Below are 25,472 nucleotides of genomic sequence, written 5' to 3' on the forward strand. Positions count from 1 at the left end.
TGGTGTTTGGAATTTGTAGCTGAAACACCTCAATTGGTTACTGTATAAAAATATATATGGACGGTGCACAATACAGATACAATCAAGCGCGTGAATGGCAGGCTGCGCTAAAAGATCAAGTTGATCAATATACAGTAAAAGTAAAAAAATATCGACGACGATTGGTTATCGTTGATGTGATTGTTTATTCAGTATCCGCTGTTGTTGCTGGAACCGGTGTAATATTATCAGCGTTGACAACGATGGCACCAGTAGCTGTAACTATTTGTATTTCAGCAGCAACAACTATTGCAGGTGTGCTTAGTATCATCACAAAAAAAAATATGTACTTGTACGAATGAAAAATTATCCGATTACAAAATAAAATTACATACAGCGACGGTAGCATACTCGAAATTATCCTCGTTGTTATCAGCGAGTCTCAGTGATGGAATTATATCTGATTTCGAATTTTCAATGATAACCAAAATATACGATGAAGGTATTAAAGATACAAGTATCAATAATGACAGAATTACTCCAGCAGATCGTGACCAACACAACTCCGCCAAAGATAACGATGATCTCGGTAAGTTCAACTAATCCTGAATTTAGTGTTAATTTTCCTACTGCAATTCCAGTAAAAGAAATAGCACTAGCACAATTACGAGTATATTACAGCTGGCCAAATATCAGATCAAAATCATTTAATGGTACACCAGCAAATAATTCGCTTGTATTTGCTAACAAGAACAAACCCGATGGAACACCTGACTGGGTTGTTGTTGGAATACCAACCGGCAGTTATGAGATCGAACAAATCAGTGAGGAATTTGCGCGTAGAATAAAATCAATAACAGGAAAAGAATCAAAAATATCAATAAACGTTCATGAGCCGACGTTGTCCTCGACGGTTGAAATAAACTCGCCTGATTATGCCGTTGATATTTATCAATCTTCAATCAGATCCGTGCTAGGATGGCCTGAAATATCACCACCGATAACACCGATACCACCAGAACCGAAAAAGTCTGATTATGTCACGGATAGACAATCATATCATGAAATTAATCCATCATACGGGGAACACCTACGTATTATAAAAAATAAATCAATGCTTCACAATTTTGTCTTCTTCGGTGGAGTTGAGGCATGGTTTTTTAAAAATCCGGGAGAAACAGGACCTCATTGGGGTTTTCATCGAGAAACGATTATTAGATATTTTCAGGAAATCAATCAACAGTGTAAAAAACAACTAGATCAACTAAATCAATATTTTAACGAACATATTTTTGACATATCAGCGTCATCGCGTGAAAAAATCATCACGCGTGTAGAAATATTAAATCAGCTTATATCAGATATGGAATATATTAATAACCGAATAGTTCAGGAGATGCTTATTCTTTTAGAATCACCTGAAAATTCTGATGCAAAAGCATGGTTAGAAAAATATAAATTAACAGAAGCCGATGTACCAAATTATAAATTTCCCGGGTATAGTGTAACCGAGTTGAGAAAATCTATCAATGATGTCATTGATGAGTTTTTTCCTAAAATACTCGATGCGTGGAAAAAACTAGCACCACCTCCAATTGTTCTTAGACATGATAATGATCCACACGGCGGCGGAAGACACGTATCTCCGCGGATCGTTAATATAACATCGACGGTCGCGGTCAATCTGGTTTGTGACGTAATCGATGGCAGCTATCAAATAGATCTCGGAAGATCAAATCAAGCTCAACAAGGATACATCCTATACACGTTCACACCACAAGTTCCCCCTGGAAATTTAATCGTGCAAGAACCAACTAATCCCGTGTATTTGCGGTGTCACAATAATATGTTAACACGAATCAATTTTAAACTCACAGACCACCTTAATCGCTTGATTGACATACGTGAAGAAGAGCTTGTGATAAATCTGTATGTAAAGTCGTAAAGACTTCCGTCGTAAGACTTCCGTCGTAAGACTTTATCGTAGATCTTCATGTAATGGAGGGTTTTTACACACGAGGATTTCTTAACAGTTAGAAGAACATTTGTAACGGAGATCAGAATCAAATTCGATCAACTTAAAAAAATATTTTATTATTACTGGCACAAATTTGTGTTTGGTACAAATTAATCGGCCCAGGCAACTAAAAAAGCTCGTCGATGAAAGTAAAATTAAAATTTCTATCACAAAAAAAAATAATATTTATTAATTTTCCTGATTTTTACTGAAATTGTACAAATTACTTGATTTTGACTACCAACTACCCCCTCAGAAACATAAAAATGCACGAACTACTTGATTTTGACTACCAACTACCCCCTCAGAAACATAAAAATGCACGAACTACTTGATTTTGACTACCAACTACCCCGTCAAAATCAAGAAAGTTCTAACCTTGTCAAATTGTTCCTAACAAATTTTATTTATTATAAATTAATTTTATTTATTAATAATATTATTTTTACTGAGATTTTTATTTTTTTTTTACTAAAATACAACGAAATTGCTCAATTTTCCTGATTTTGACTACCAACTACCCCGTCAGAAATCAAGTAGTTCGTGCATTTTTCTTTGATTTTGACTACCAACTACCCCGTCAGAATCAAGTAATTTGTGCATTTTTCTTGATTTTAGTAAAAAAAAAATTAATTAATTCAGTAAATAAATAAATTAATTCAGAAATAAATAATTTGTAAAATTAAGAAATTTGTACAATTTTATGCTTTTGATGGGGTAAATGGTAGTCAAAATTAAGAAATTTGTACAATTTTATGTTTTTGATGGGGTAAATGGTACTCAAATTAAGAAATTTGTACAATTTTATGCTTTTGATGGGGTAAATGGTAGTCAAAATTAAGAAATTTGTACAAATTTGTTAAATTTCAGTAAAAAAAAACAAATTACTAACCCATCAAATTCAGAAATATTATTTCTGATCAAAGATCTCAGTCATCTTCAAAATTACTACTTTGGATCGTTTCACCAGTAACGGGGTTACCTTGGATCGTTTCACGATCTAACATTATTTTTCTTAATAGTCTTATACGGGTACTAATCGTTTTCTTTGCCTCATACTCGTGGGATAATAACGACTTAATTCTTTCTACGGCTGTAGAAAGAGGAACGAACTCCTTCACATGATCATCTTCTACGGTAGCTAGCGACTGAAACATTGCCGATTGAATCCGTTTCATGAGCCTGTATTCAGATGATAGTGTGTGTGTCCCCATGGTTTTACGTTCTTGTAAAATCTCAAAGTCAGAAACTATTTTTTTCAGGATTAAGTTCATCAGATATATTAATTCCATCTTTTTTTAATTTTTTAATAGCGACAATTACATCATTGATATTTTCATGGTTCATTATGTAATATATAAATCTTTAAAATAAAAAAAAATATCCCTAGAACACCTATCGAGTGTATTAGCGAGTTCGTCGGGATGTTTCAGGGACAGCACAGCCAAGAACTCGTAGCTTGCCACCGCAATCTACCAAGTTCATTAGGCAAATATTCCCTCTACGAGAGCCCCTAACCCGCCAAACAACGGTCTAGAGGCCCAAGAGGGAGGACGGCACAACCCTCATTAAACTCGTAGCTTGCCACCGCAATCTACCAAGTTTAGAGGATATACATATAACATATATACAATGAATGAAGAGCCCCTATCGAGTGTATTAGCGAGCTCAGATTATGAATGAAACGGCACTAACTAAGGACAGCACAAGGACAGCACAGTCCTCATTAAACTCGTAGCTTGCCACCGCAATCTACCAAGCTTAGAGGATATACATATAACATATATACAATGAATGAAGAGCCCCTATCGAGTGTATTAGCGAGCTCAGATTATGAATGAAACGGCACTAACTAAGGACAGCACAGTCCTCATTAAACTCGTAGCTTGCCACCGCAATCTACCAAGTTTATCGGACATACATATAACATATATACAATGAAATGGTTATATACAATGAAATGGTTATATACAATGAATGAAGAGCCCCTATCGAGTGTATTAGCGAGCTCAGATTATGAATGAAACGGCACTAACTAAGGACAGTACAAACATATACGCTCAGCAAAATCACACCCACAATAATTAATCCAGTGGGTGATACGAAAATATGTATCAACCACAAGTCAATATTGTGGTTTGTGAATTTTGCTGAGCGGGGGGGGTTTTGCGGTTCCCCCCCATATTATAAAAATCGCAATTATGCGCACCGCCGACAAATTGTCAGCCATGGGATTCGATCCTGGACCGCGAGCGCCACAGTCCAATACCATACTGATCGAGCTATCAAACATTGTTACGAACATATGTTTCGGAAGTTAATATATAGCTAAGGAACCAATATTTACAGTAAACAGCGGTTTCTGAATAATAACAGTTTCTGTATTTAACAGTTTCTGTATTTGTAGCGGTTTCTGGATAATAACAGTTTCTGTATTTATAACAGTTTCTGAATAATAACAGTTTCTGTATTTATAACAGTTTCTGAATAATAGTTTCTGTATTTGTAGCTGGTTTCTTAAGCAGACCGAAAATCAATAATAACGGTGGCATTAATGCACCAGTCAAAGAACTTTCCAGAATGTAAGTTCAGTGAACACACAACTGCAGGTCAATTACAATGACAAACGGTTTCTGTTTCACACACAGCTTCCTACGGATCAATAACATTATCTGTTGTATGATGGGAAAATATTTAAAAAACATAAATAATACTTCTACGAGTAATTAGTTACGATGTAATTAGTTACGATGTAATTAGTTAAACTGACTAATTACGATCATAAAAACCAACCATCTACGAAGAAAACTATATATTACAAAGTAATCTCCCCTTATATAATCAAAAATTCAGTAGTGTATGGAGGACCTACTGTGACATAAATTAAAAAATTAATTCAATGTGGTGATGATAGTTAATAATGTGGTGATGATAGTTAATAATGTGGTGATGATAGTTATTGATACTTAAAGATAATTTTCTGCTTATATTTTTTCGAGAAAGTAGATCTAGTTATATTTTCTGCGACGTATTTTACCACACGCGAGTCAATATCAAAATATGTCGCAGCCGCGTTCATAGACTGAAACATAATTTCTTTACCGGTTTCTATGTTTGTAGAAATTACCGCCCTCTTTCCGATTGTCTTACATCTTCCTGTATTACCACATGCAGAGTTCACGCTTCGAGTGACAACTCGAAGGTTGTGTAGGGAGTTATGTTGAGTGTCCCCGTCAATATGATCAATAACAAGACCGTCTTTGATCATCCCATTATGACACTCATACACAAATCTATGACAGAAATAACCCTTTCCCCCCCCCCCTCGCATGTGAATGTGAACGCTTGATAACCATGATTATTAATATGACCAACTTGTCTCTTCAACTTGCAGTGTCTGATGACACCATTAATATTTGATTCATAGTTTGTTATGACAGGATGTGGGACAAATATATTTTGCTCCATTATATTAATATTATATGTTTAAATCATTGTTTGTCTGAAATCTTGATATATAATCCCTCACGGATTTTATAGCGTTTTCACCGCTATTATTTTTTTTGTCATAATATCTTTTAAGTTCTCTGAACCGTTTTCCGCCGCACTTCCCACATAATTCTGTCTTTCCTCGCACTCCAATACCACACCGTAGACATGGTATTGGTCCTAGACTTCCTCGTCGTATGTTTTGTGAGTGCATCCAACAAAATTCCTTTCTACAGGATTTGTTGCATCGATTTACTGAGCCGATCATCAACCATCTGCATTGGGACATTGTATATATATATATAATTTTCTTTATTTAAATATTTGTTTTAATTATATGAACGAGTTTGTGAGATTATCCCAAACTAGGCCTGTTAAGTATAAATTCAACCTTGACAGATTATCTTCTGACTTGCCAGTACGAGATCTGGTTGATCCGAAAAATAAAAGTTTGATCTCGAAAATTCACGACGCCAAGAAGGAATTTTACACGGATGGTGCATCTCATACATGGTCAACGTTCAAGATTATACGCAACACTGTCACGGACGCTACAATGAACGACAAGCGAGCGGCAACTATCATTAACTACATCGCTGAATACGAGGGCAATCAAAAATATTTCTTCAGAGTAAAATTTATTGTATTAACAGAAACAGATAGTTGGATTATCCGTGACAAATATGATCCTGTCCTTGGTAATAATAAAACTATCATATTAAGTAAAAATTCCAGACCGGGTCTACTGACAGGTATTGATAAACCGTATTATGAGCGAGCATATCCTGTAACGGCGGTTATTTATGGAATTTATGAGATAAATAAAAAACCCAACGTTGATAAACTAGCGCCGATGAAATTTTCAAGGTTAAATTGTGTAGCTGAACGAGTAATAGAACACTTTACAAACGCGATGCGTGGAAATGGATTAACTGATTTAAGGCGTGAAAAAATAAACTCGTGGGCTGATTCAGTTAAGGATACTGGTGCTACAATAAAAGATGTTGCTGAGTTAGGAAAAATATTAAAATTTCCAATAACTGTGGCGACAATAACGGGAGAAGTACTGTACCAGTCGAAATATAAATCGAAAGGAGCTCCAATAAATATTATCGATCATAACGCGCACGCATGGACTAACGCAGTAACAATATTTCCACGTGATCGAACTGTTAGATTTTACCACACAGATATGTTTGATTTTATTAACGAAATAAGTAAAACCGATCCTGTATCGGTATGGTTATTCAAAAGTAATGAGGAGGGTGAATTTGATCAGTTTGTCAAACCGAACGGTGAAATATATCGAACAGAATCCCTCCATGACGAGATGAAAAATCTTGCGACGTTTTTACAGTGCAAGCACGCGGAAAATACTGACAAATTACTAACTAATTGTTTTACCGTTCCATCTGTTGCGGCTCATTTCGCCAGAGAACGAAATTCATGGAAACCAACACGATTTGATTTACTCGAGGACGTACGCGCAAGTTGCGTCGAATATGGACATGGCGGATTATGGAATACCAAATACAATTACAATGATGTTATTTCGGTTGATATGGTTGCATGTTATCCAGGAAGTTTTCTGGGATACGGAGATTGTTCTACGTACTTTGAAAGATTTGGTCACCCAACAAACGAGATGACGCGGGTGGCAATTAATGGACCATTACCTGATTTTGATCTGACTGGATTCGCCTGTATTGAATCATTCGAGCTTAACGAAAATCTTCACAAGATTTGTTATGTTTGGTTTGGTCGACATTTTTGTGAAAAACGTTGGGCACCTATAGTTTTGTTGCGATATATGCTAGATTGTATGATACTGACATCGTTGGTTGTCAGTGAGGCAATTATATCATATCATGCACAGACCAAAGTTTGGTTGCCCATGTCAGATTCTGAAGTTATCAGCGAGTTTAAGGACGATATTCCTAATAAACTCAAAACCGCAAAAGATCTCGGTAGAAAAATTATAGGTAAATTTACTCAAGGTGGTGCATATGATTATAAAAGACATCACGCACGATTAATTTTAGATGATGCCGAGTACGATTTTATAATCGCTGATACAACGGCGAAAAATACATTTGTAAATCGAGAGAGTGTTTATTTATCCGACGGAACAAAATTAGGTACGATCGTTAGTTACATAAATGACGTATCCCCGCAATATACTCATCTAAGATCTTCCATGTTGGCTTATGTTTCTATAAATTTATTATCGATGATTAATAGATTTCCTGAGACCGCAGTCAGAGTCGCAACGGACTCGTTTTATATTTCAAGTAAATATTTAGAATCTGTTATGAAATTTACAAGTAATGATGAACGATGGGGTTCGTGGAGAATAAAAAAGGAACTATTACACAATTACACAGAATCAGCAGATGTTCCAATGAGAGATGTTTATCGTGAGGGTAATAAAATATCAGAAATGTCGAAAGCACCATCGTTGAGTGATCCAATAACCAGATATAAGACAGTATATCTCAATGGACCTGGTGGATGCGGCAAAACAACTCGAACGATTAATGTTTTTAGAAATTCAGATATAATCGTGCTGACACCCACACATAGACTTGCACGTGAGATGAAACAGCGGCAAGTACAATCGTGTACGTATCATAGTTTCTTCCGATGGCGCGGGGATACATGGACTCCTGAACGGATGGGAGAAAAATATATACCTAAAATAATTATTTGGGACGAGATATGCACGGTGTCATTGAATACATTGAAAATGTTTCTTGATTGGTTGTTGACGAAAAATACCGCCATAATAATGTGTGGCGATCACGGTCAACCGCCGCCTTTTGTTGGACCATCTCCACATGATTGGTTAAAAAATTTCGTTGATTATTACGAAGAAATAGATGATGATCATAGAGCTCTTGATGCAAATTTGAAGGAGTTTAAAAAATTAATCAGATTACAATCAAACAAAATTCAGTGTGAAATATTACGTGGAGTGATCTCAGAGACATCAATGAGTGATTTTTTGAACTCATGGAGACCCACCGATTTGATCGTAGCAAGTAGAAAAATAATCAGAGACGCTTTACAACAACAGTTATTTCAACTACATAAAGAACAATATTCAGAACTACCCGTTCCGTTGTGTTATAGACCATCAGATACACGAAAACAGAATATTAATGTTGATATTCCAGGACAGACTGAGAAGCAAAATCTCGTATTAAATGATATTGTCGCCGTTGATATCAGTGTGGTCGAAGATGCAATACACGCTGACAAATCTCCATGGGTGTTGGGATACGCTATGACAATCCACTCGTCTCAGGGATTAACTATTTCTGATACACGAGTCTGGATTGTAGACGACCGCATCGAGTGGTCAAATTTAGTTTATTTAGCGGTATCGAGGGTCAGAAATATATCTCAATTACGTAGAATCATAATTCCTGAAATCGTTGATAAATTTAACATCATCGATGATGATATAATAAGAAAAAAATTAATCGGATACAAACAATCTGACAAAAAAAATAAACGCGACTTTGATCTTGATGTTGAATTTATTATTGAGTTAAAACAGCAGCAGAACAATCATTGCGCAAGTTGTAATTGTATAATGTTATGGCGATATTCGAGTAATGATTCAAGACAATTTACCGTAGATAGAAAAGATAATAGTCGCGGTCATACACGAGAAAATACCATGTTAACCTGTCTTGAGTGTAATCGACGTCGGGGTGCAGGCACCCTGGCGCTAGCGCCTTGAGTGCTAGTTAAGTGATCGAAATCACCGAAGTGATCGCGGCGGTAGTTGTGTATCCGCGGAAATTATTTGTAGTTGTTCACGTGTAAATCCACGTTGAGGAGCGGCCGAATCTAATCTGTAGATTGCAGGTTTGGAAACGCCTACATTTCTTCTAGTGGATCTTGTCACGGTAGATATTTTGTGTGTGGTAACACTCCAAATAGGATCAGTTGCTCTCGCTTTACCACCTTCAAGTTCACCAGGCTCATATAAATATCTGACTGTGACATCACCTAATATTTTTTGTTTTCCAGCATCTTTTCGTTGTGTTGGTATATTTATTTTTGTGACCGCGCTAATGGGTTTCATGTTGGTTGTTCGTGTGATTTCATTATTTAATGCAGCTATCACGATTGGTAATCTTGCAACCCATTCGCGAGATCTTTTATCCTGAATAAATTCCCTCGCGTATTGATATCCAAATAACCGCTCAGCAAGTGTTCGATTAAATCGCTCAACAATTGCTTGATCACGGTGAATTGCAGTATGACCTCGTCGTATTTTGGTATTATGTTGTTTCATCAACGATGATACTGGACCAAGAAATTCCTTACCAGGATCAACCTGTAGTAGCTGCGGCCATCGTAGACCACCTTGTGGTCCAAGTCCTCGTTGATCAATTCGTTCAAACGCATCGGCTACTTCAGATGATGTTTTCGCTGATAGCGGCTCTGCTTCTTTATATCTACTTGCAACATCAACTACGGTTAGCGCGTATTTGTACGTTTTTCCACGCACAGTATCATGCGGTAAAAACAGAATATCAGCTTGATGAACTTCATTAGGAACACTGACATCGAAATACGCGTACTGAATTTGTTTAGGACGTGGTAGATAAATTTGCCATATTGCTTGTTTAGATAACCACGTTTTAGCAGTAGAATGTTTAACCGATGCTGCATCAGCGAGTTTACCAATTGCTGCTTTGCCTCTCCAGTATCCTCTCGGTGAATAATAAATTGATTCCATTATTAATTACCAGCCCCAATCGCTAATTTACCTTTCATCGAGGATCTTACTAACCAATTAGCTAATGATTCTCTAATATTTTTATTTTTTATAGAATTTAATGAATGAATTAATTTTACATCTGCAATATGCCTATCTTGTAGATTTTTACTTTTATAAGCTACATCATGAGCATGACAAGCTCGATCAATAGCATTTATTGGTTCCTCGCCTGGTTTTGGTTGATCTTGATCATCGAGCCTGATATCGAGTCGAGTACCAGGACCGCAATAATTATATCCTGGTAGATGTTTTTCTCCACTGTATTTAGCCCATGGAGCACCTGGAAACTTTGACATCAAATTAGCAATATCACCACCGCGCTTATTAGGTAAAAACGAAAATTTCTTTCTACCGCATATAGAACATTTTCCACCGTACGCTATTTTTTTGTTTTTTGTTATAACTGTAGCTAAATCAATAGTTGGAGTTTTAACTTTACAGCGTAAACAATATAAATTCATGTTATAATAATATATGGATATAATTGATTTCTCAGCAACTCGGCAACGAGAGCCAGTTAAACACCATCCTGCGCTACCGAACTCCATCAGAATGATTATCATAGGACCATCTGGATCGGGTAAGACGCAATTATTACTTAATCTGATAATGAGATGGTTGAAATGGGATAAGTTGTATTTAGTAGCACCATCCGTTGATGATCAGCGATGTTATGATGTACTTAAAGATTTCAATGAAAACGCGCGATTACTGGATGAGGATAATGATGTTATAGAGTTTATAACCGATATTGATGAAGCACCATCCGTAGATTCCATAGATGGATTTATTAATAATTTAGTTGTATACGACGATGTGATGCTAGATAAACAATCAAATCCAGCCAGAATATTTTCCCGAGGGAGACATAAAAATACAGACGTGATCTATGTTACTCAACGATATACACAAATTCCGAAGGTGATCAGAGACAACTGCAACATTTTAGTTGTGTTTAATGGCGTAGACACACACACGTTGCGAAATATTCATCAAACTTGGTGTGGTGGTGACATGGATATAATTAAATTCAAAAATTTCTTCTCACGAGCGCGAGCTACCCCACATGGATTTATAACAATAAATTTACATGATCCAAGAACAAGATATCGTGTGGGTATTGATAAAATATTTGGGTAACAGGGGTGATGATAAAATTAAATTGAATTAAACAGATATCATTAATATAATGAACAACTGTGCGTGGCTGCGTCAAGGAACAACAGATAAATGCAACAAAAGGTGCCGTGGAGAATATTGCAAGAAACATAATTATCTTATAAAGAAAAACCCTCATGCTGGTCCACGAAGATGTGTTGGATGTAACAACGGCGTTAGAGGATTATATCAGATTTGCAAAAATTGCGGTGGAGATCGATATCGAAGTTTGATGAACTATTACAGAAAAAGAAAGAACATAAATCCAAAAATAGAAAAACCACCATCAGAACTTGAATATTACTTGAAACATAGAACAAATTCCCATGATTCAGATGAAGATGAAACAGATGAGGAGAAAGGACAGCGAGAACGTGTTGAAAAATATTCATCAAACTTGGTATGGTGGTAAATTAATAGCAGCAGAGAGGGTACCTACCAACGTTGGTCGTCAAAAAAATAAACAAGAAATAAATAAACACGTAGAGTACTTTATTTTTTCAGCTACTATTTCAAACTGAGGTTTTATTAGTACAATCGGTCATTGCAAAAATAAACATCTCAAGGAAAGTTCATTTGTAAAATCTGGACCTTTCTACGAGATGATTTTATTTGTTTGTTTTATTTGTTTTGTCGGAATTCTATGGTCTGTTCACCCTCTCTGCTGCTCCCCGTGTAACAATATATTATTTGAGAGGAATCATTTACTTAAATTATTCATTGGAATTACAACGTGTTCACTTTACATGACCTTAAGTGAATTCCTAGAGATACGTTTAGTTGAAAGTGATAACACGGATCTTCCTTAGATGTCATGCTCGGTGTCTATGAATTCATCAGTCAGATAGTTGCGTGTTAGAACCACCACAGTGGTTAAATTATATCAAGCACCACTGGAGCAAAGTATCCCAAAATTAAAAAAGAAAAACAACTGGATGAACAACCCATGATCTTCATATACCTGTCTGGCTGCAGGTAAAAGAAGAGATGGACAAAGTACGCAGAACCTCTTTTGAGCATGACAGTATCAGTGTAGGTCGACTTATTACAGTTAATATCAAGGCCATCGTCACTTGGTAAGTAGGTCATACTTCCATGGATGGAGTTTTTGCCATGACAGTCGATGTACAACTAAGAAATGAGCAGTTAACTAATTATGCAAACAAACAAAAAAAACACCTCTTGTTCGTATAGCAGGATTTCTTCTCGCCCTTGGAATACAAAGTCAAAGTCGAAAGTTAGGGTCAAGGTCACAAAGTACAAAAAGTTTCCATGGGGGAGGTCTTTATCAACATACATCGCTAGCAACCGTACTAATGGGATTCAAATAATACACTGTACGATTAAGTGTCATATTTTTACACTTTGCTACAACTTGTTTCGGCTTTGTTTGTAGTAAATTAATGAAAAGTACTGATTTTATTATGGTTTTAAAATTTTGCAGTTTTCATCACACTACTGGTGTTTTCAGTCCTTTTGGATGTTGCGAAACCGGTCCAAAGTCAACAAGTGCTAAATGGAGCCAACGTTAACAGCACATTGATAAAGAGGTACACACATTATTTGAAGAATTGCAATTCTATATTCATGTGAGGCAAAAGCACGAGTACAACTTCTTTTTTCCTTCCGAAAGTTTATACAGTTGATTCATTTTGTGTGGAGTACCAACATTCGTGAACTTTGTAATTGTTAAAATCCACAAATTTAAAGACGAGCAAACATTTATCCTGTCTCAATCCACAACATTAAGTACCGATGAAAATATGATTTTTCACAAAACCACGAAAATTGACATCTAATGTCAAATGCTGTATCATCATAAAAATTATAAACTTGAGAATGCAAATTTATTCAGGCAAAAAATATTTAATCGATCGAAGGCTACGTTGACTATATACAGTCCTTTCTACTCTTTTGCTCTCTTCGGAACACTCTCTGCATTTTCTGTGAGAAAAAAATAAACCTCGGATGTAATTCGATCCCGTTGATAACGACACTGCCAACTACTTCAATCACATGACACCATACAACCACTGTGCTCGACGCGAGCTTGATGTTAAGAAAAAATAATAATCTAAAGGAAAAAAAATCATACAGAATGACAAAAATACCTTAGATTACCCCGATGACTCGTTCTGACATAGGACCATCTCTATCATAATATATAAGATATGTGCATACAACCTGTCATCATTTTCTGCCTCATCTTTTGTGATACACACCGCAAAAGGCGAATCACTCAAGCCTATACAATTGACACGTATACTTTGAAATACCTTCGAATTATGTTTTTTTCGGGGGAGGGGTGTGTGTGTGTGTGTGTATCTTGACGTAAAAGGTCGAATTCCGCCAATATCTTCATATAATCTGAAACCCATTACACACATTTATAAACAATGTTTAGCATGATCTAAATATCATCAGAGACTCTACAGAACGTTACATCTAAATATTTTCAGTTTTGTTTTGTTGAGCAGCTCTTACGGAAGAACTCTAGATGATGAAGTCAACGAGCAAATGGAATTCCAGAAGACAACAACACCCTCATTCTTTAGTTGCTTTGATCTGGACGCCTGTAGAACTGGACTGGACTTTTGCAATCAGAGGAGAAAAGCTTGTGAAAAGTGTGAGGACTACCAACACACATGCGGGACTAAACTACAAGAGCTAAATTGCACAGAATATTGTGTTGGTTAGTAACTTTTGACATCAATTATTCTAATGCATAAATTTGATATATTTGGGATGTATAAGAGGTATTTAAAAAGTTCTGAATATTAGTATGCTGTACAACCAAATTCCATTATTACAATATTCGCTTGACTCATCTCGCGATACAAAAATGAAAAGCATTGAAAACATATATGAAGCGCACCAACCATAGTAATTTCATTGATTAATTTGTGATGTCTAACCTGATTGTTGCTAGGGGGTCCCTAAAACTGTTATCTTTTTTGCATATGAACCCAAACCCGAGTTTTTAGTGTAAACAATGAGCCGATTCACTGTAACTTTTCTGGTTCCTGGAAAAGTTCATTTGAAGCGAATGGGTGATGATCTAGGAATGCACAAAGGGTTTCGTCTGCATAAAATATTTGCACTGTCTATTTGTAATGATTCTCCCAAAAATTGTACAAAATAAAAACGGCAAGAGGTTTAACTCTTATATACATGGATTCAAACTGATTTAACTCCCACAGTTACGGAAATTTACGGAATTATTCGGAGCTTATCAAAAACAATAAAGACATCACTCCCGTTATTTGAAACTATAGACTCTCCCAAGCAAATATAGAGGTCTGTTTAAGTTAGTAAAGAAACTCTGTTTGGTTTCAAAGGCAAAAAACACTATAGTGTTAGGAACCCTCTTGTGACAATAGTGGGTTAAAGATCACAAATTAATGAATGAAATTATTAAGTTTTACACATTTTTCATGTCAATGGGGCTTTACAATTTTAAAATTGGTTGAGGGGTAGAAACTGCTGTGGAGGGGTCTCAGCCCTCTCGGGTAGGTGAATACTGTATTGAACAGTACGTCCATGCATCTTCTCCATATGGCAATGGAACTGCAGAGGAATCTTTAAATACCTATCAGAACTGCGGAACAAACTGAATAATACGGCCGTAAAACCAGACGTAATCTGCCTATAGGAAACCCTCATAACACAAGACTACAAACGCCTGCCCAAACTATACCCAGGGAATCTTTAAAAACAGACTCAAGGGGCAGAAAGGGGGTGGACTAGCAATTTTTTTGATAGATACACTAATCTACTATGAAATAATAGAAGTACCCCCTAACCTAAACATAAATAATAGCATCAAAATAATGTCAGTAATGATAAATATAGGAACCACAAACATTCAAATAATAAATGCATACGACCCAGGGGGAACCATCTGCCTTTCCAACCTAATCTCACAAAGGGCAATCACTAATAACAACAACAACAACAATCTAATTATCTGTGGTGACTTCAACGCACACAGTGAATTATGGGGAGGTAAAAAGAAAGATCAAAGAGGGAAAATGGTTGAAAAATTGACAACTGAGAACAATCTGGTCATCTTAAATGACGGGTCGAACACTAGATTAAACCCTGAGGATGGCACTCTCTCAGCCATAGACCTAACCATCACTACCCCAAAATTGGCTCAAATCACAAATTGGTAGGTGGGTCAAGAAGATATGTTAGGAAGTGACCATTTCCCAATCACAATCAATATTCAAACAAAAATTCAACACATTCCAAACGAAACCCCACCTAAATGTAGGTACCAACAGGCAGACTGGGACCAATTCCAATTATTACTAGCTAGAGTAAATCCAGATAACTTAGAAAGCCCAAATATTGACATGTATTATAATAACATAACAGACACAATTATAGAGGCAGCTGACCGATGCATCCCAAAGACAACTAATATCCAAAATAAAAACCCTTTACCATGGTGGACAAAACAGTGCACTATAGCACATAAAGACAAAAAGGGCCTTAAATAAATATAAATGCACCAAAAATTCTATCTACTTCCAGCAATATAAAGATAAAGATAAAGAAAAAGCACTAAAACAAACTATAAAAACTGCTAAAATTAATCAATGGCAAACCTTTTGCTCGAAACTGAGTCTAAAACAAACTCAAAACAAATATGGGACAAGAGAAAAGCCATAAAAGGGAAAGCAACTACCTCAGCCCCAAAAATTAAAAATGCCATAACAAATAAAGATAAGGCAGACCTCCCTGAAGCATTTTTCGAACAATAACCACACCAGAAACTTTCAAGAACACAAAAAACTAATGGAGGAAACCCAATCTCAAATGTTTCAAGACCAAGGAACAAAAGAATCTCACCTAAATAGCAACATCACAGTACATGAATGGGAGATAGCCCTACCATCCAAAAACGAAACATCCCCTGGTAAGGATCAGTTAGGTTACATTATCTATATAAAAAAAACTACCTATCAATATAACAACAGCCATAATCAAACTCTTTAACAGGATATGGGATAGAGGCCAACTACCCACCAAATGGAAACGGGCCATAGTAATACCAATCCCCAAGCTAGGTAAAGATCCCAACAACATAAATTGTACCAAACCATTTCCCTTACAAACAATATTTGCAAAATAATGGAGACAATAATCGCAAATAGGTTAAAACACCACCTAGAAACCAATAATCTACTCTCCATAAATCAATGTGGCTTTCGGAACAAACGGTCCACCACTGACCAACTTCTCAGATTGGAAACAGATATCAAACTCGCTTTTAACGCACATAAGAAAACCGATCGCAACCTCATAGCGGTTTTTCTAGACCTAGAAAAAGCGTTCGACCTAGTATGGACCAATGGACTAATGGCCAAATTAAACCAATTTGGAATAACTGGATGCTTATTCAACTGGATTGGTGATTTCCTCACAGGCCGGAAAATTACCACAAGAATAGGCACTTGAAAATGGAACACAGCAAGGCAGTGTAATAAATCCCCTACTATTTAACCTAATGGTAAACGACCTTGACCTCAATGCAGCCTCCACAAAAATAGACTTGTCACAATTTGCAGATGATAGTGGCATATGGAGGAATGGAAATCCTGCCAATAAAATAGTAGTTAAAGAAATCCAGCAGAGCCTAGACAACATAGGAGATGGGCGGACAAATGGGGTTTCAAAATATCTCATGAAATAACTGTGGCAACCATATTCACCCCAAACGAAATAACAACCTAGTCTATCCAAACTTCTATGTACAAAAACAATTAATCAAATATGTAACAGTAGTAAAATTCCTAGGAATGTTCTTTGACAACCACCTCACATGGAAACAGCACATTGAACAACTCAACCAGAATTGTAACATAATCAGATTTACTGAGGATCCAACCAGGAAACCCTCCTCACAATATATAAAACCCTAATAAGATCAAAACTGGATTACAGTAACCAAGCATATAACTCGGCTAAGCAACCTGGACTACAAAAACTTGACACTATCCAGAGAAAAGCCTTACTATTATGCACAGGAACACTCCCCTCAACATCATTAGAAGAACTACAAACACTAACAGGAGAACTACCCTTAAAATTACGTAGGTAAGAACTGCTCCTCCGATACTCCATTCGATTAGATACCCACCCAGACAACCATCCCACCAAAATAGCTATAAACAAGTATAAAGTTGTCTTCAAACCCAAAATCATACCCACCACACCAAGTGGCAAAGTAATCCTTGAACTAAGAGAAAAGATACCTCTACTAAAAAAACAGGTAACAAACAGTACAGACCAGAACAAATCACCATGGTTACAAAAACCACCAAGGATTAACATTGAAGCTACCAAATTAGGCAATAAAGAAGGACAAGAAGACTTACTAAAACCTGTACTGGTAAACGAAATCAACCAAAAATACCTGGACTATGTTAAAATATATACCGATGGATCAAAAACAAACAACCCACCAAGAACAGCAGCAGCAATAGTCATCCCTGAATTCAATATACAAACGGGATCCAGATTACCTGACTATTGCTCCATTTACACCACTGAATTCTGGGCTATACTTGAATCACTACAATGGATCAAAGACAACCAAATACCTAAAGCAGTCATTATAAGCGATTCCCTAAGCGTTATCAAATCGATCCAAAATCGCAATACACACTCTAGGGAACAATTCCTTGACAGAGCATGCCAGTTAATCGACGATATCACCACAGCACATCAATTAGTCAAGCTCATGTGGATACCGTCGCACATTGGAATCTCTGGCAACGAAACAGCAGACAAAGTTGCACAAACCAAACTAGGAGATCAAAACTCTATCAAGCTTAACTATAGCCCTACTGAAGCACTAAGCTTCTCACAAACATATATAAGTCAAAAATGGCAAGATTTTTGGAACTCCTCCACAAAAGGTAAAAAGCACCATGAAACCCAAAAAACTGTAGATAGGAACATACAGATACCTATTTAGAAAAGAAAACCATAAACATGATAATAACTGGAAAAACTAAACTAGCAATCAGTTTTGGAAGGTTTATAGGACCCAAACTAGCAACCATTAACTGCTTTATCTGCCACACCACCGAAGATCTACACCACATATTCAATATATGCCCAAAATATCAACCCGCTAGGAAAATATTTATCAAAAACCAAAAAGAGATTGGATCACCACACACATACCCAGAGCTACTCATGGACTCTAATAAAAATAAACAATCAGCATATAAAAATATAAATAAATTCATAGACTCAGCAGGACTTGGGAACAAAATATAATTACTATCCCCACAAAACCAAAAGACCCTGTAACTAGCTAAATAAATTTAGAAGCCGCTACATAAAAACCCATAACATATCATTCAGTTTTATAAAAATATTAATAAATAATTCGAAGCACCTATCAAAAACTAAGGAAACCGCAAAATCGGATGTCCTAGATGTCCTTAACGAACCGAGTAATCAGCTAGGACTCTGGTCCTAGATGTCCTTAACGAACTGTGTAATCGGCTAGGACTCTGGTCTGTTGCTAAATAAAGTATAAATAACATTTAATCTCACAAAACATTAATAAATAAATAACTTAAAGAGGCAATATCTAAAATCTTATAAATAACATAATGTAGGAAGCACACCCTAAACACCTCGACTAGTAATACCATAATAACCTTGAAAATCTCTCTTCATACATGATTTCTACTAACAACCTCTATAAACAGCATAGAACCCTCCCCCTTTTTTTAGAACATTTTGGAAAAAACACAACAAAAAAACCCACAAGAAACACCAGGCAAATGCAACAAGAAACCAGCGATGTGAAGCAACCAGGACCGTTCCCGAGCTCTCCTTCCCGCTAATGACAGCCAACCATTCAACTGTAAGGGACCTTTATGGACCCACATACTGAGGCCAAACTACCAGGGTTCCTTGAACCCATAAAAGCCTGGGCGATGTGACACCATTCCCTTCCCCAGCAACAAATAGCAGGCTACGGTGCAGTCAGAAAAAAGTGGCACACGCACAATTGTGCACAAGCCACTATAATTAAACTCAACAACAACAACACTATACTCCTTATGCACTCTACACATTTTCCCATTATCCAATTATTAAGTGTCATTTTGTATTCACATTTTGGCATGTTGTTCATACACTCGAAAGAGCGTACTTCGACTGCATGGCGGCTTTCCTGCCGCCTTCCCCTGACCGAATCTTTGATAATGGGATTAAGTCAAAAGTCGCTTGGAACTGAATCAGGGCTATATGAAAATGTGGCAGAGTTTGGATGCTGTCCTCCTGCAAGAAGTCTGTCATGATGGCAAATTTTCAACCCGAGTCTACTTTTGATCAGCTGTCAACAAATGCGGGACCCATATTGTACTGATCTTTATGAGATTCAATTCGTTCTTCAGAATATTTAAATGGCCGACAAATTAATTAATGACTTGGTCATAGAAATATATATCACTGTGTATCAAGCATCTTTATTTGTAGCCTCTTTTGCAGCAGCCACTTTCTGGTTCAATCTACTGTCCATAAACAAGGAGCTTTGTTACACACACAAAACACACATAAAATGTGTTTATCTTTTTCCTTCACATGTCGAACCAATGATTTTAGCATGAAATGCATTGTCTGTGTTTGTAAAGTGTAGGTAACTGATTGTATTTTGTATAAATAATTTTTGGGAGGTTGGACGAGGCAGCGATGGGGGGAGATAGAGAAAAAGAGATTGGAAAATGTTTTAACAATTAAAATTGTGCTAGGACACTTCACATTTGCAATTGTCTCAAAAGGATCTGGACTGCTAGATGGCATCCCTTTTTGTTAATGAACTGGTTTGTAACGCTTGTGGAAATCAAAGTACGCTTTGTACAGTTTTCCTGAAACCGAAAATACTTTTGACAACATATGGCATGATGGTTTATTTGTATAATTTCCAGAATATGGAAAGGTATTGTCAGCTTGTACTCAAATATGTATAGCAGAGTTATTCTTTCTAAAAGAATTTCTCAAAGATTTCCTTTTGAAAGAACATGCCAGTGTGGGATTCCCGTTGCCTTACATTGTGTATATAAATGAACTTCTTGATGTTTTATCCACATGTAAGCTTGGTTTTGTTTATGTTGGTAACCCTTGCCCGTATCGTAGCAGATTAAATGATTATCCGAAGTCGCTCAGAGTGAGGCTTGAATCAAGTACTGATTAAATGTAACGAGTACTCCATAAGTATTGATTTAGATGTAATTCCAAGAAAACTGTCAGCATTGTTGCCAGCGAAAGCTCATCCGAATTCAACAGAAAGCACAGTCAGTGGGTCTTGGGCTTTGATAGTGTTCAAGAAGCAGAGTCATGTAAACATTTAGGCGTTACTTTGATGAAGTATCGTGGAACATATCCCAAGATTAAAGACGCTAAAGATAAACTTTTAAGTAAATTATTAAGTTTTATTGATATCAGAATAAATGAGAACTGATTTAATCCACTAACAGCAAAATTTTATATGAAACTATTGTAATACCCCGAGTGTTGTATGGATGTGAAATTTGGTATGATCCAGGCCTTCATAAGCGGCTTGTACTAGAGTGACGTCATCGATTTTGCAATAAGCATGGACAAAGTAACTCTAGATGTACACAAACTGACGTTGCGTTAAGGCCATTAGGCATTTTAACAATTGAAGCTTACACTTGTTTAAACAACTTAAATTACTTTTCATTTGAGTTGTATTATTCATACTATTGATTGTTTTCTTAGTAATGTATGGAGAAAATAAATATATCAGTCAATCAATCAATCAATCACCGAGTCATGTGAGAGTCTGGTTGAATGAGACCAAGGTTAATTATGTGTCTAAACTCGACACTGTGCTACGCATGTTACATGTTCCTACTCATACAAAAACATCGGAAACTGAGCTTCTTATTGAAAAAATCAACTCCTGTTTTTATTTATTTTATTTTTTGTGTTACAGGTTTACTGGTGAAAGAACGGTGTATGGCAAATGGTGAGTGCTGTGAATTTAAACATCGCTGAATCTTGCAGAATAGGATGAAATAATTTGATTCTGGCATTTCTGTTTGCCTGTTCATCCATAATTCATATTTTTCTACATATTAATAAACCATATTTCTGTTTTTGTTTCTAAACAATTCTAATAGTCAATATTCGGATATTGATCGTTTTTCCCTACTAATTTAATTCTCTGCTTATCTGTCTCTCTGTCTGTGTGTATGGGTCTGTCTATCTGTCTATGTCTAACTCTGTCTGTGTGTATGGGTCTGTCTATGTCTAACTCGGTATGTGTGTATGGGTCTGTCTATGTCTAACTCTGTATGTGTGTATGGGTCTATCTATGTCTAACTCTGTATGTGTGCATGAGTGTATGCATCTTGCCCGTTATGGTAAATCTCGTTGGAATGATATATCTTGCCTGTTATGGTAAATCTCGTTGGAATGATATATCTTTCTGCTTTCAGTGGCTACAAAGCAAACTACAACACTCATAACAACAGGAAAATTCTCCGAGAGCAGAGAGCAGAAAAATGCATCTGATTGCCTCAACAAACCTGGAGATGAAAATGATTGGAAATTTGTAATAACAATCGGTATACTCTCTTGTATCTGTATGCATGTTTTTCTGTATGTCTGTCTTCATGAACACTTGCATATCAAACTGCACAAACTGTAATGCATAATATTAAGAACTTGTGATAAAAAGCCCATTATACACATCATTCTTGTCCTTTGCTTTTCATTTCCTTGCATCCAGTAGTTTTTTCAACACAACATAGACTTGCACAATAAGAATCCATATTTTATGCAGTGGTCTGTACAGTAAGAATCCATATTTTATGCAGTGGTCTGTACAATAAGAATCCATATTGTACAGACCACTGCATAAAAGCTTGTACAGTTTTATTGCAAATCAAGTTATGTTAGCCAATGAAAACACTTCTCTCACAGGAATCATTTATTTATTTATTTATTATGCACCTACTATAGTCTAACCAAACACACTCTTTCATTTATATCATGAAACTGCAGGTTATATTCAGTATTGTACAGTTTCTTGACCTTAAAAGTCTATATTATGTGAGAAAAATCTAGACTGGATAGTAAAAGCCTTTATTGTACAAAGGGAGGTAAATGATGTTGCTTGATTCTGATAGTTACTTCCTTTGAAAACAAATTGCCTATTTCCACATTTACACTTGGTTAACTTCATTCCATTCTTTTCACATTAATAATTCATAAAAACAACATATCCCCATCCAGCATAAAAATCTTAGCAATGTTCTTTCGGAAGCATAAATCATTTATTGTTTCTTTTGAAAATATATAGAAACTAGAGCCTGTAGCAAACAGTGTCGGTACATTCCAAAAGTGTTTATAGTAAAATAAAAACAATAAATATAAACACACAGTTATAAGACAATAAGTGCAGATCTAAATCAAAATAACTACATATGACTCATTTTAAATTTTATATACCATTTTGCATAAATTATTGTTCTACAGTTATAGCAACCACAGCTGAGTATGTAATTTATCTTTAAATAAAAGAAGAATTTTTTTTACAGAACAGTCACTGAAGTAAAATTATAAAGGCACTAACTTGAACTGTGTAGTAAAATATTATTTTAAAGTCTGGAAATCTTCCTGATTAAAAAGAAAATTGAACTTATTTGTTACCTCAAATGAATGCCACAGTCTTTGTTTTTGGGTATAGATTGAAAATTCAGAAACAATCAATGCCAAATATCCAAAAACATTTCTCCCACTCAAAAGTAATAACTTATAGATTAAAAAACCAGCCACATTTGGGACAAATGTCAATTATGTTTGGCTTAATTGTTTTTTTAAATTAAAAAACAACTTCCCCTCCCAAGACCCCCCCCCCCAAAGAAAAACAAAAGAACACATATGCAAGTACAAGTTGCTGATACTCTGCTATCATACTGAGTTCTGATGGTTAGGCTCGTGGAAAGACTGTTTTTGGCATGATGCCAACTTGTCATCATATTTGTGTTCATGTAAAAGATGGTTTGTTTACACTGAATTTAGAACAAAATTCAAACTTTCTTTTTTCTAAAAGACCAAAAAATTGTATTTGTAATGGGAATTTATAAAGGTAAAATTCATCAAAAAAATATCCACCACTCTGAATTCAGAGCTTTTACAAATGCATGGGGTTTTCTTAGGTGTGGGGGTAGGGTGTTTGTACTGATAAAAATAACCAACAAGCAAGTGTTAACCCTTAAAACCATATTTATGCCCTCCAGTTGCTCCAAGGAAGTATTGTCATTCTGTACTTTTCTTTCTGAAAATGTATTTGCCAGTTTGTGTAAGACCTAAACTTTATCCATTTTTATTATGAGGCTTTCGGTTTGTTTAAAAATATATAAATGACTAGAAGACAAAGAATTCAAAGGGATCCAACAGGAAAAACAAATTAATCTGACCATGTTGCTTATTTACACTGCGTGTTTTCCATTTTCAGTTATACTGGTCTCCTTACTGGCTGTCTCGTTGGTTTTAAATATTTATTTTATATGCTGTATCGTGAAATCAAAGTCAAAAGAACTAATCAATGAGCAGAGTCCACTTATGAATGTTTGTTCTACTGGTCCAGCATCAGATGATCCCAGCATTATTGATGTCATCAGTGGCCAATATTCTAGTAGTGTTCAACAGAATGATAAGAGTGGTCTTGACTTGGAGCAGCCATCAACAGCTCTTCCAGAAATCCGTGATCTTAAACAAACCACAGTCAAGGCTGAGCGAACAAATTGCAAATACGTGCCAAGCAGACCTCATGGTATATCGGAAAGTTTTTCAATAATCTCTCTCGTAGTTGTGTGTGTGTGTGTGTCTATATATATATATATATATACACACACACACACACATATATCATATTTCATTTAATCGTTGCTTTGCTTTTCATTTACTAAATTCAATTGATTGCATTTGGGATTATTTCAAGTTTTATATGAAAATTCCAGTTTTCCTTGGTTTTGTCAAAAATTAAGCAAATGCAGCAATGTATGTATATTTTCTATATTTTTTATTAAGATATATAATTAAAATGTTTTAAAAAATTGCATCATCTATGTAGCCAACTTCATATATTTACATTTTATCCTTTTTCTACATGATTTGGCCCCACTCCACAGAACTTTTCTACCTGATTACTTACTCAACTTAAAATGTTGTTCTTCCATGAAATTTCTGCGAAGTTAAATTTATTGTATTACACTGTTTAGCCCCACAATATGACCACCTTGCTTTAACAAACAGATGTTTAATTAAGTTATCCTATCTTCGTAGTCAACAAATAATTATCATGCAAAACTTGAGCAGAATTCTACTCATCCATGAGACATTTTATGGAGAAGGGGCCTGATTTTTTTTTTGTCCGTGGAAAGAATTCGAGCAATCTGAGTATCTGAAAGTACCCTAAGTATTTTTGTTTTCTTGCTCATTAGAAACCGATATCGGGAAACCAAACAGCTGCAGTAGAAAAATGTCAGAGGATGACATAGAACTGAACAACATCAGAGCTGAAGAGCAAGGTCGAGAAGTGGACAAGTCTGGTTACAGTTCTTCATCGATCCAGAGTATTGCTGGCAATCCTGTGATCAACAATAGTAGTAAGTCATTTATAGCATGTTCAGCCCTGCAAAGGCAACATAATAATGTTGTAATATAATTGACGAATCTTCAAGCTTCATCTACCTTCCGCTAACTGTCAGCTAATCATTGTTTATTTCAAATTACATTGGACTGCTGTCAGTTTTTAAGCATAGCTACATGAGACTTATTTGCTAATAATGGCTGGGACACAAAAACAAAATAGTAGGTCTGCATCAGTCACTGTCGCCTGACTCATTGAGAACTTCACACTCTAATGTACACAGCTGTATTGGTTGGTAAATGTAATGGGATTTCCATTGGGCAGAATGTAACCATGTGATCAGATCTATCTGTGATTAATTCTATAAACTGTAC

At 35.9% G+C, this 25,472-nt stretch overlaps 1 protein-coding gene across 5 annotated transcripts in view; it reads left to right on the forward strand.

The window, feature by feature from the left end:
• The window catches only part of LOC149779584 (uncharacterized), a 61,896-nt gene that overhangs the window by 29,090 nt on the left and 7,334 nt on the right, over positions 1 to 25,472 (forward strand). For 2 of the 5 annotated variants that reach the window (XM_089940334.1, XM_089940335.1), the window contains exons 2-7: positions 12,886 to 12,991; positions 13,901 to 14,133; positions 21,433 to 21,465; positions 21,938 to 22,066; positions 23,962 to 24,279; positions 24,950 to 25,114. In XM_089940334.1, the coding sequence (XP_089796460.1) occupies positions 12,886 to 12,991; positions 13,901 to 14,133; positions 21,433 to 21,465; positions 21,938 to 22,066; positions 23,962 to 24,279; positions 24,950 to 25,114 (984 nt within the window). Of the gene's footprint in view, positions 1 to 10,779; positions 10,864 to 12,885; positions 12,992 to 13,900; positions 14,134 to 21,432; positions 21,466 to 21,937; positions 22,067 to 23,961; positions 24,280 to 24,949; positions 25,115 to 25,472 lie in introns of all 5 variants that reach the window. The other 3 variants (XM_089940336.1, XM_089940337.1, XM_089940333.1) reach the window with 2 other exon arrangements.

Source organism: Sinohyriopsis cumingii, chromosome 17 (assembly GCF_028554795.1).
Source record: "Sinohyriopsis cumingii isolate HCF-2022 chromosome 17, ASM2855479v2, whole genome shotgun sequence".
Lineage (NCBI taxonomy): Eukaryota > Metazoa > Mollusca > Bivalvia > Unionida > Unionidae > Sinohyriopsis > Sinohyriopsis cumingii.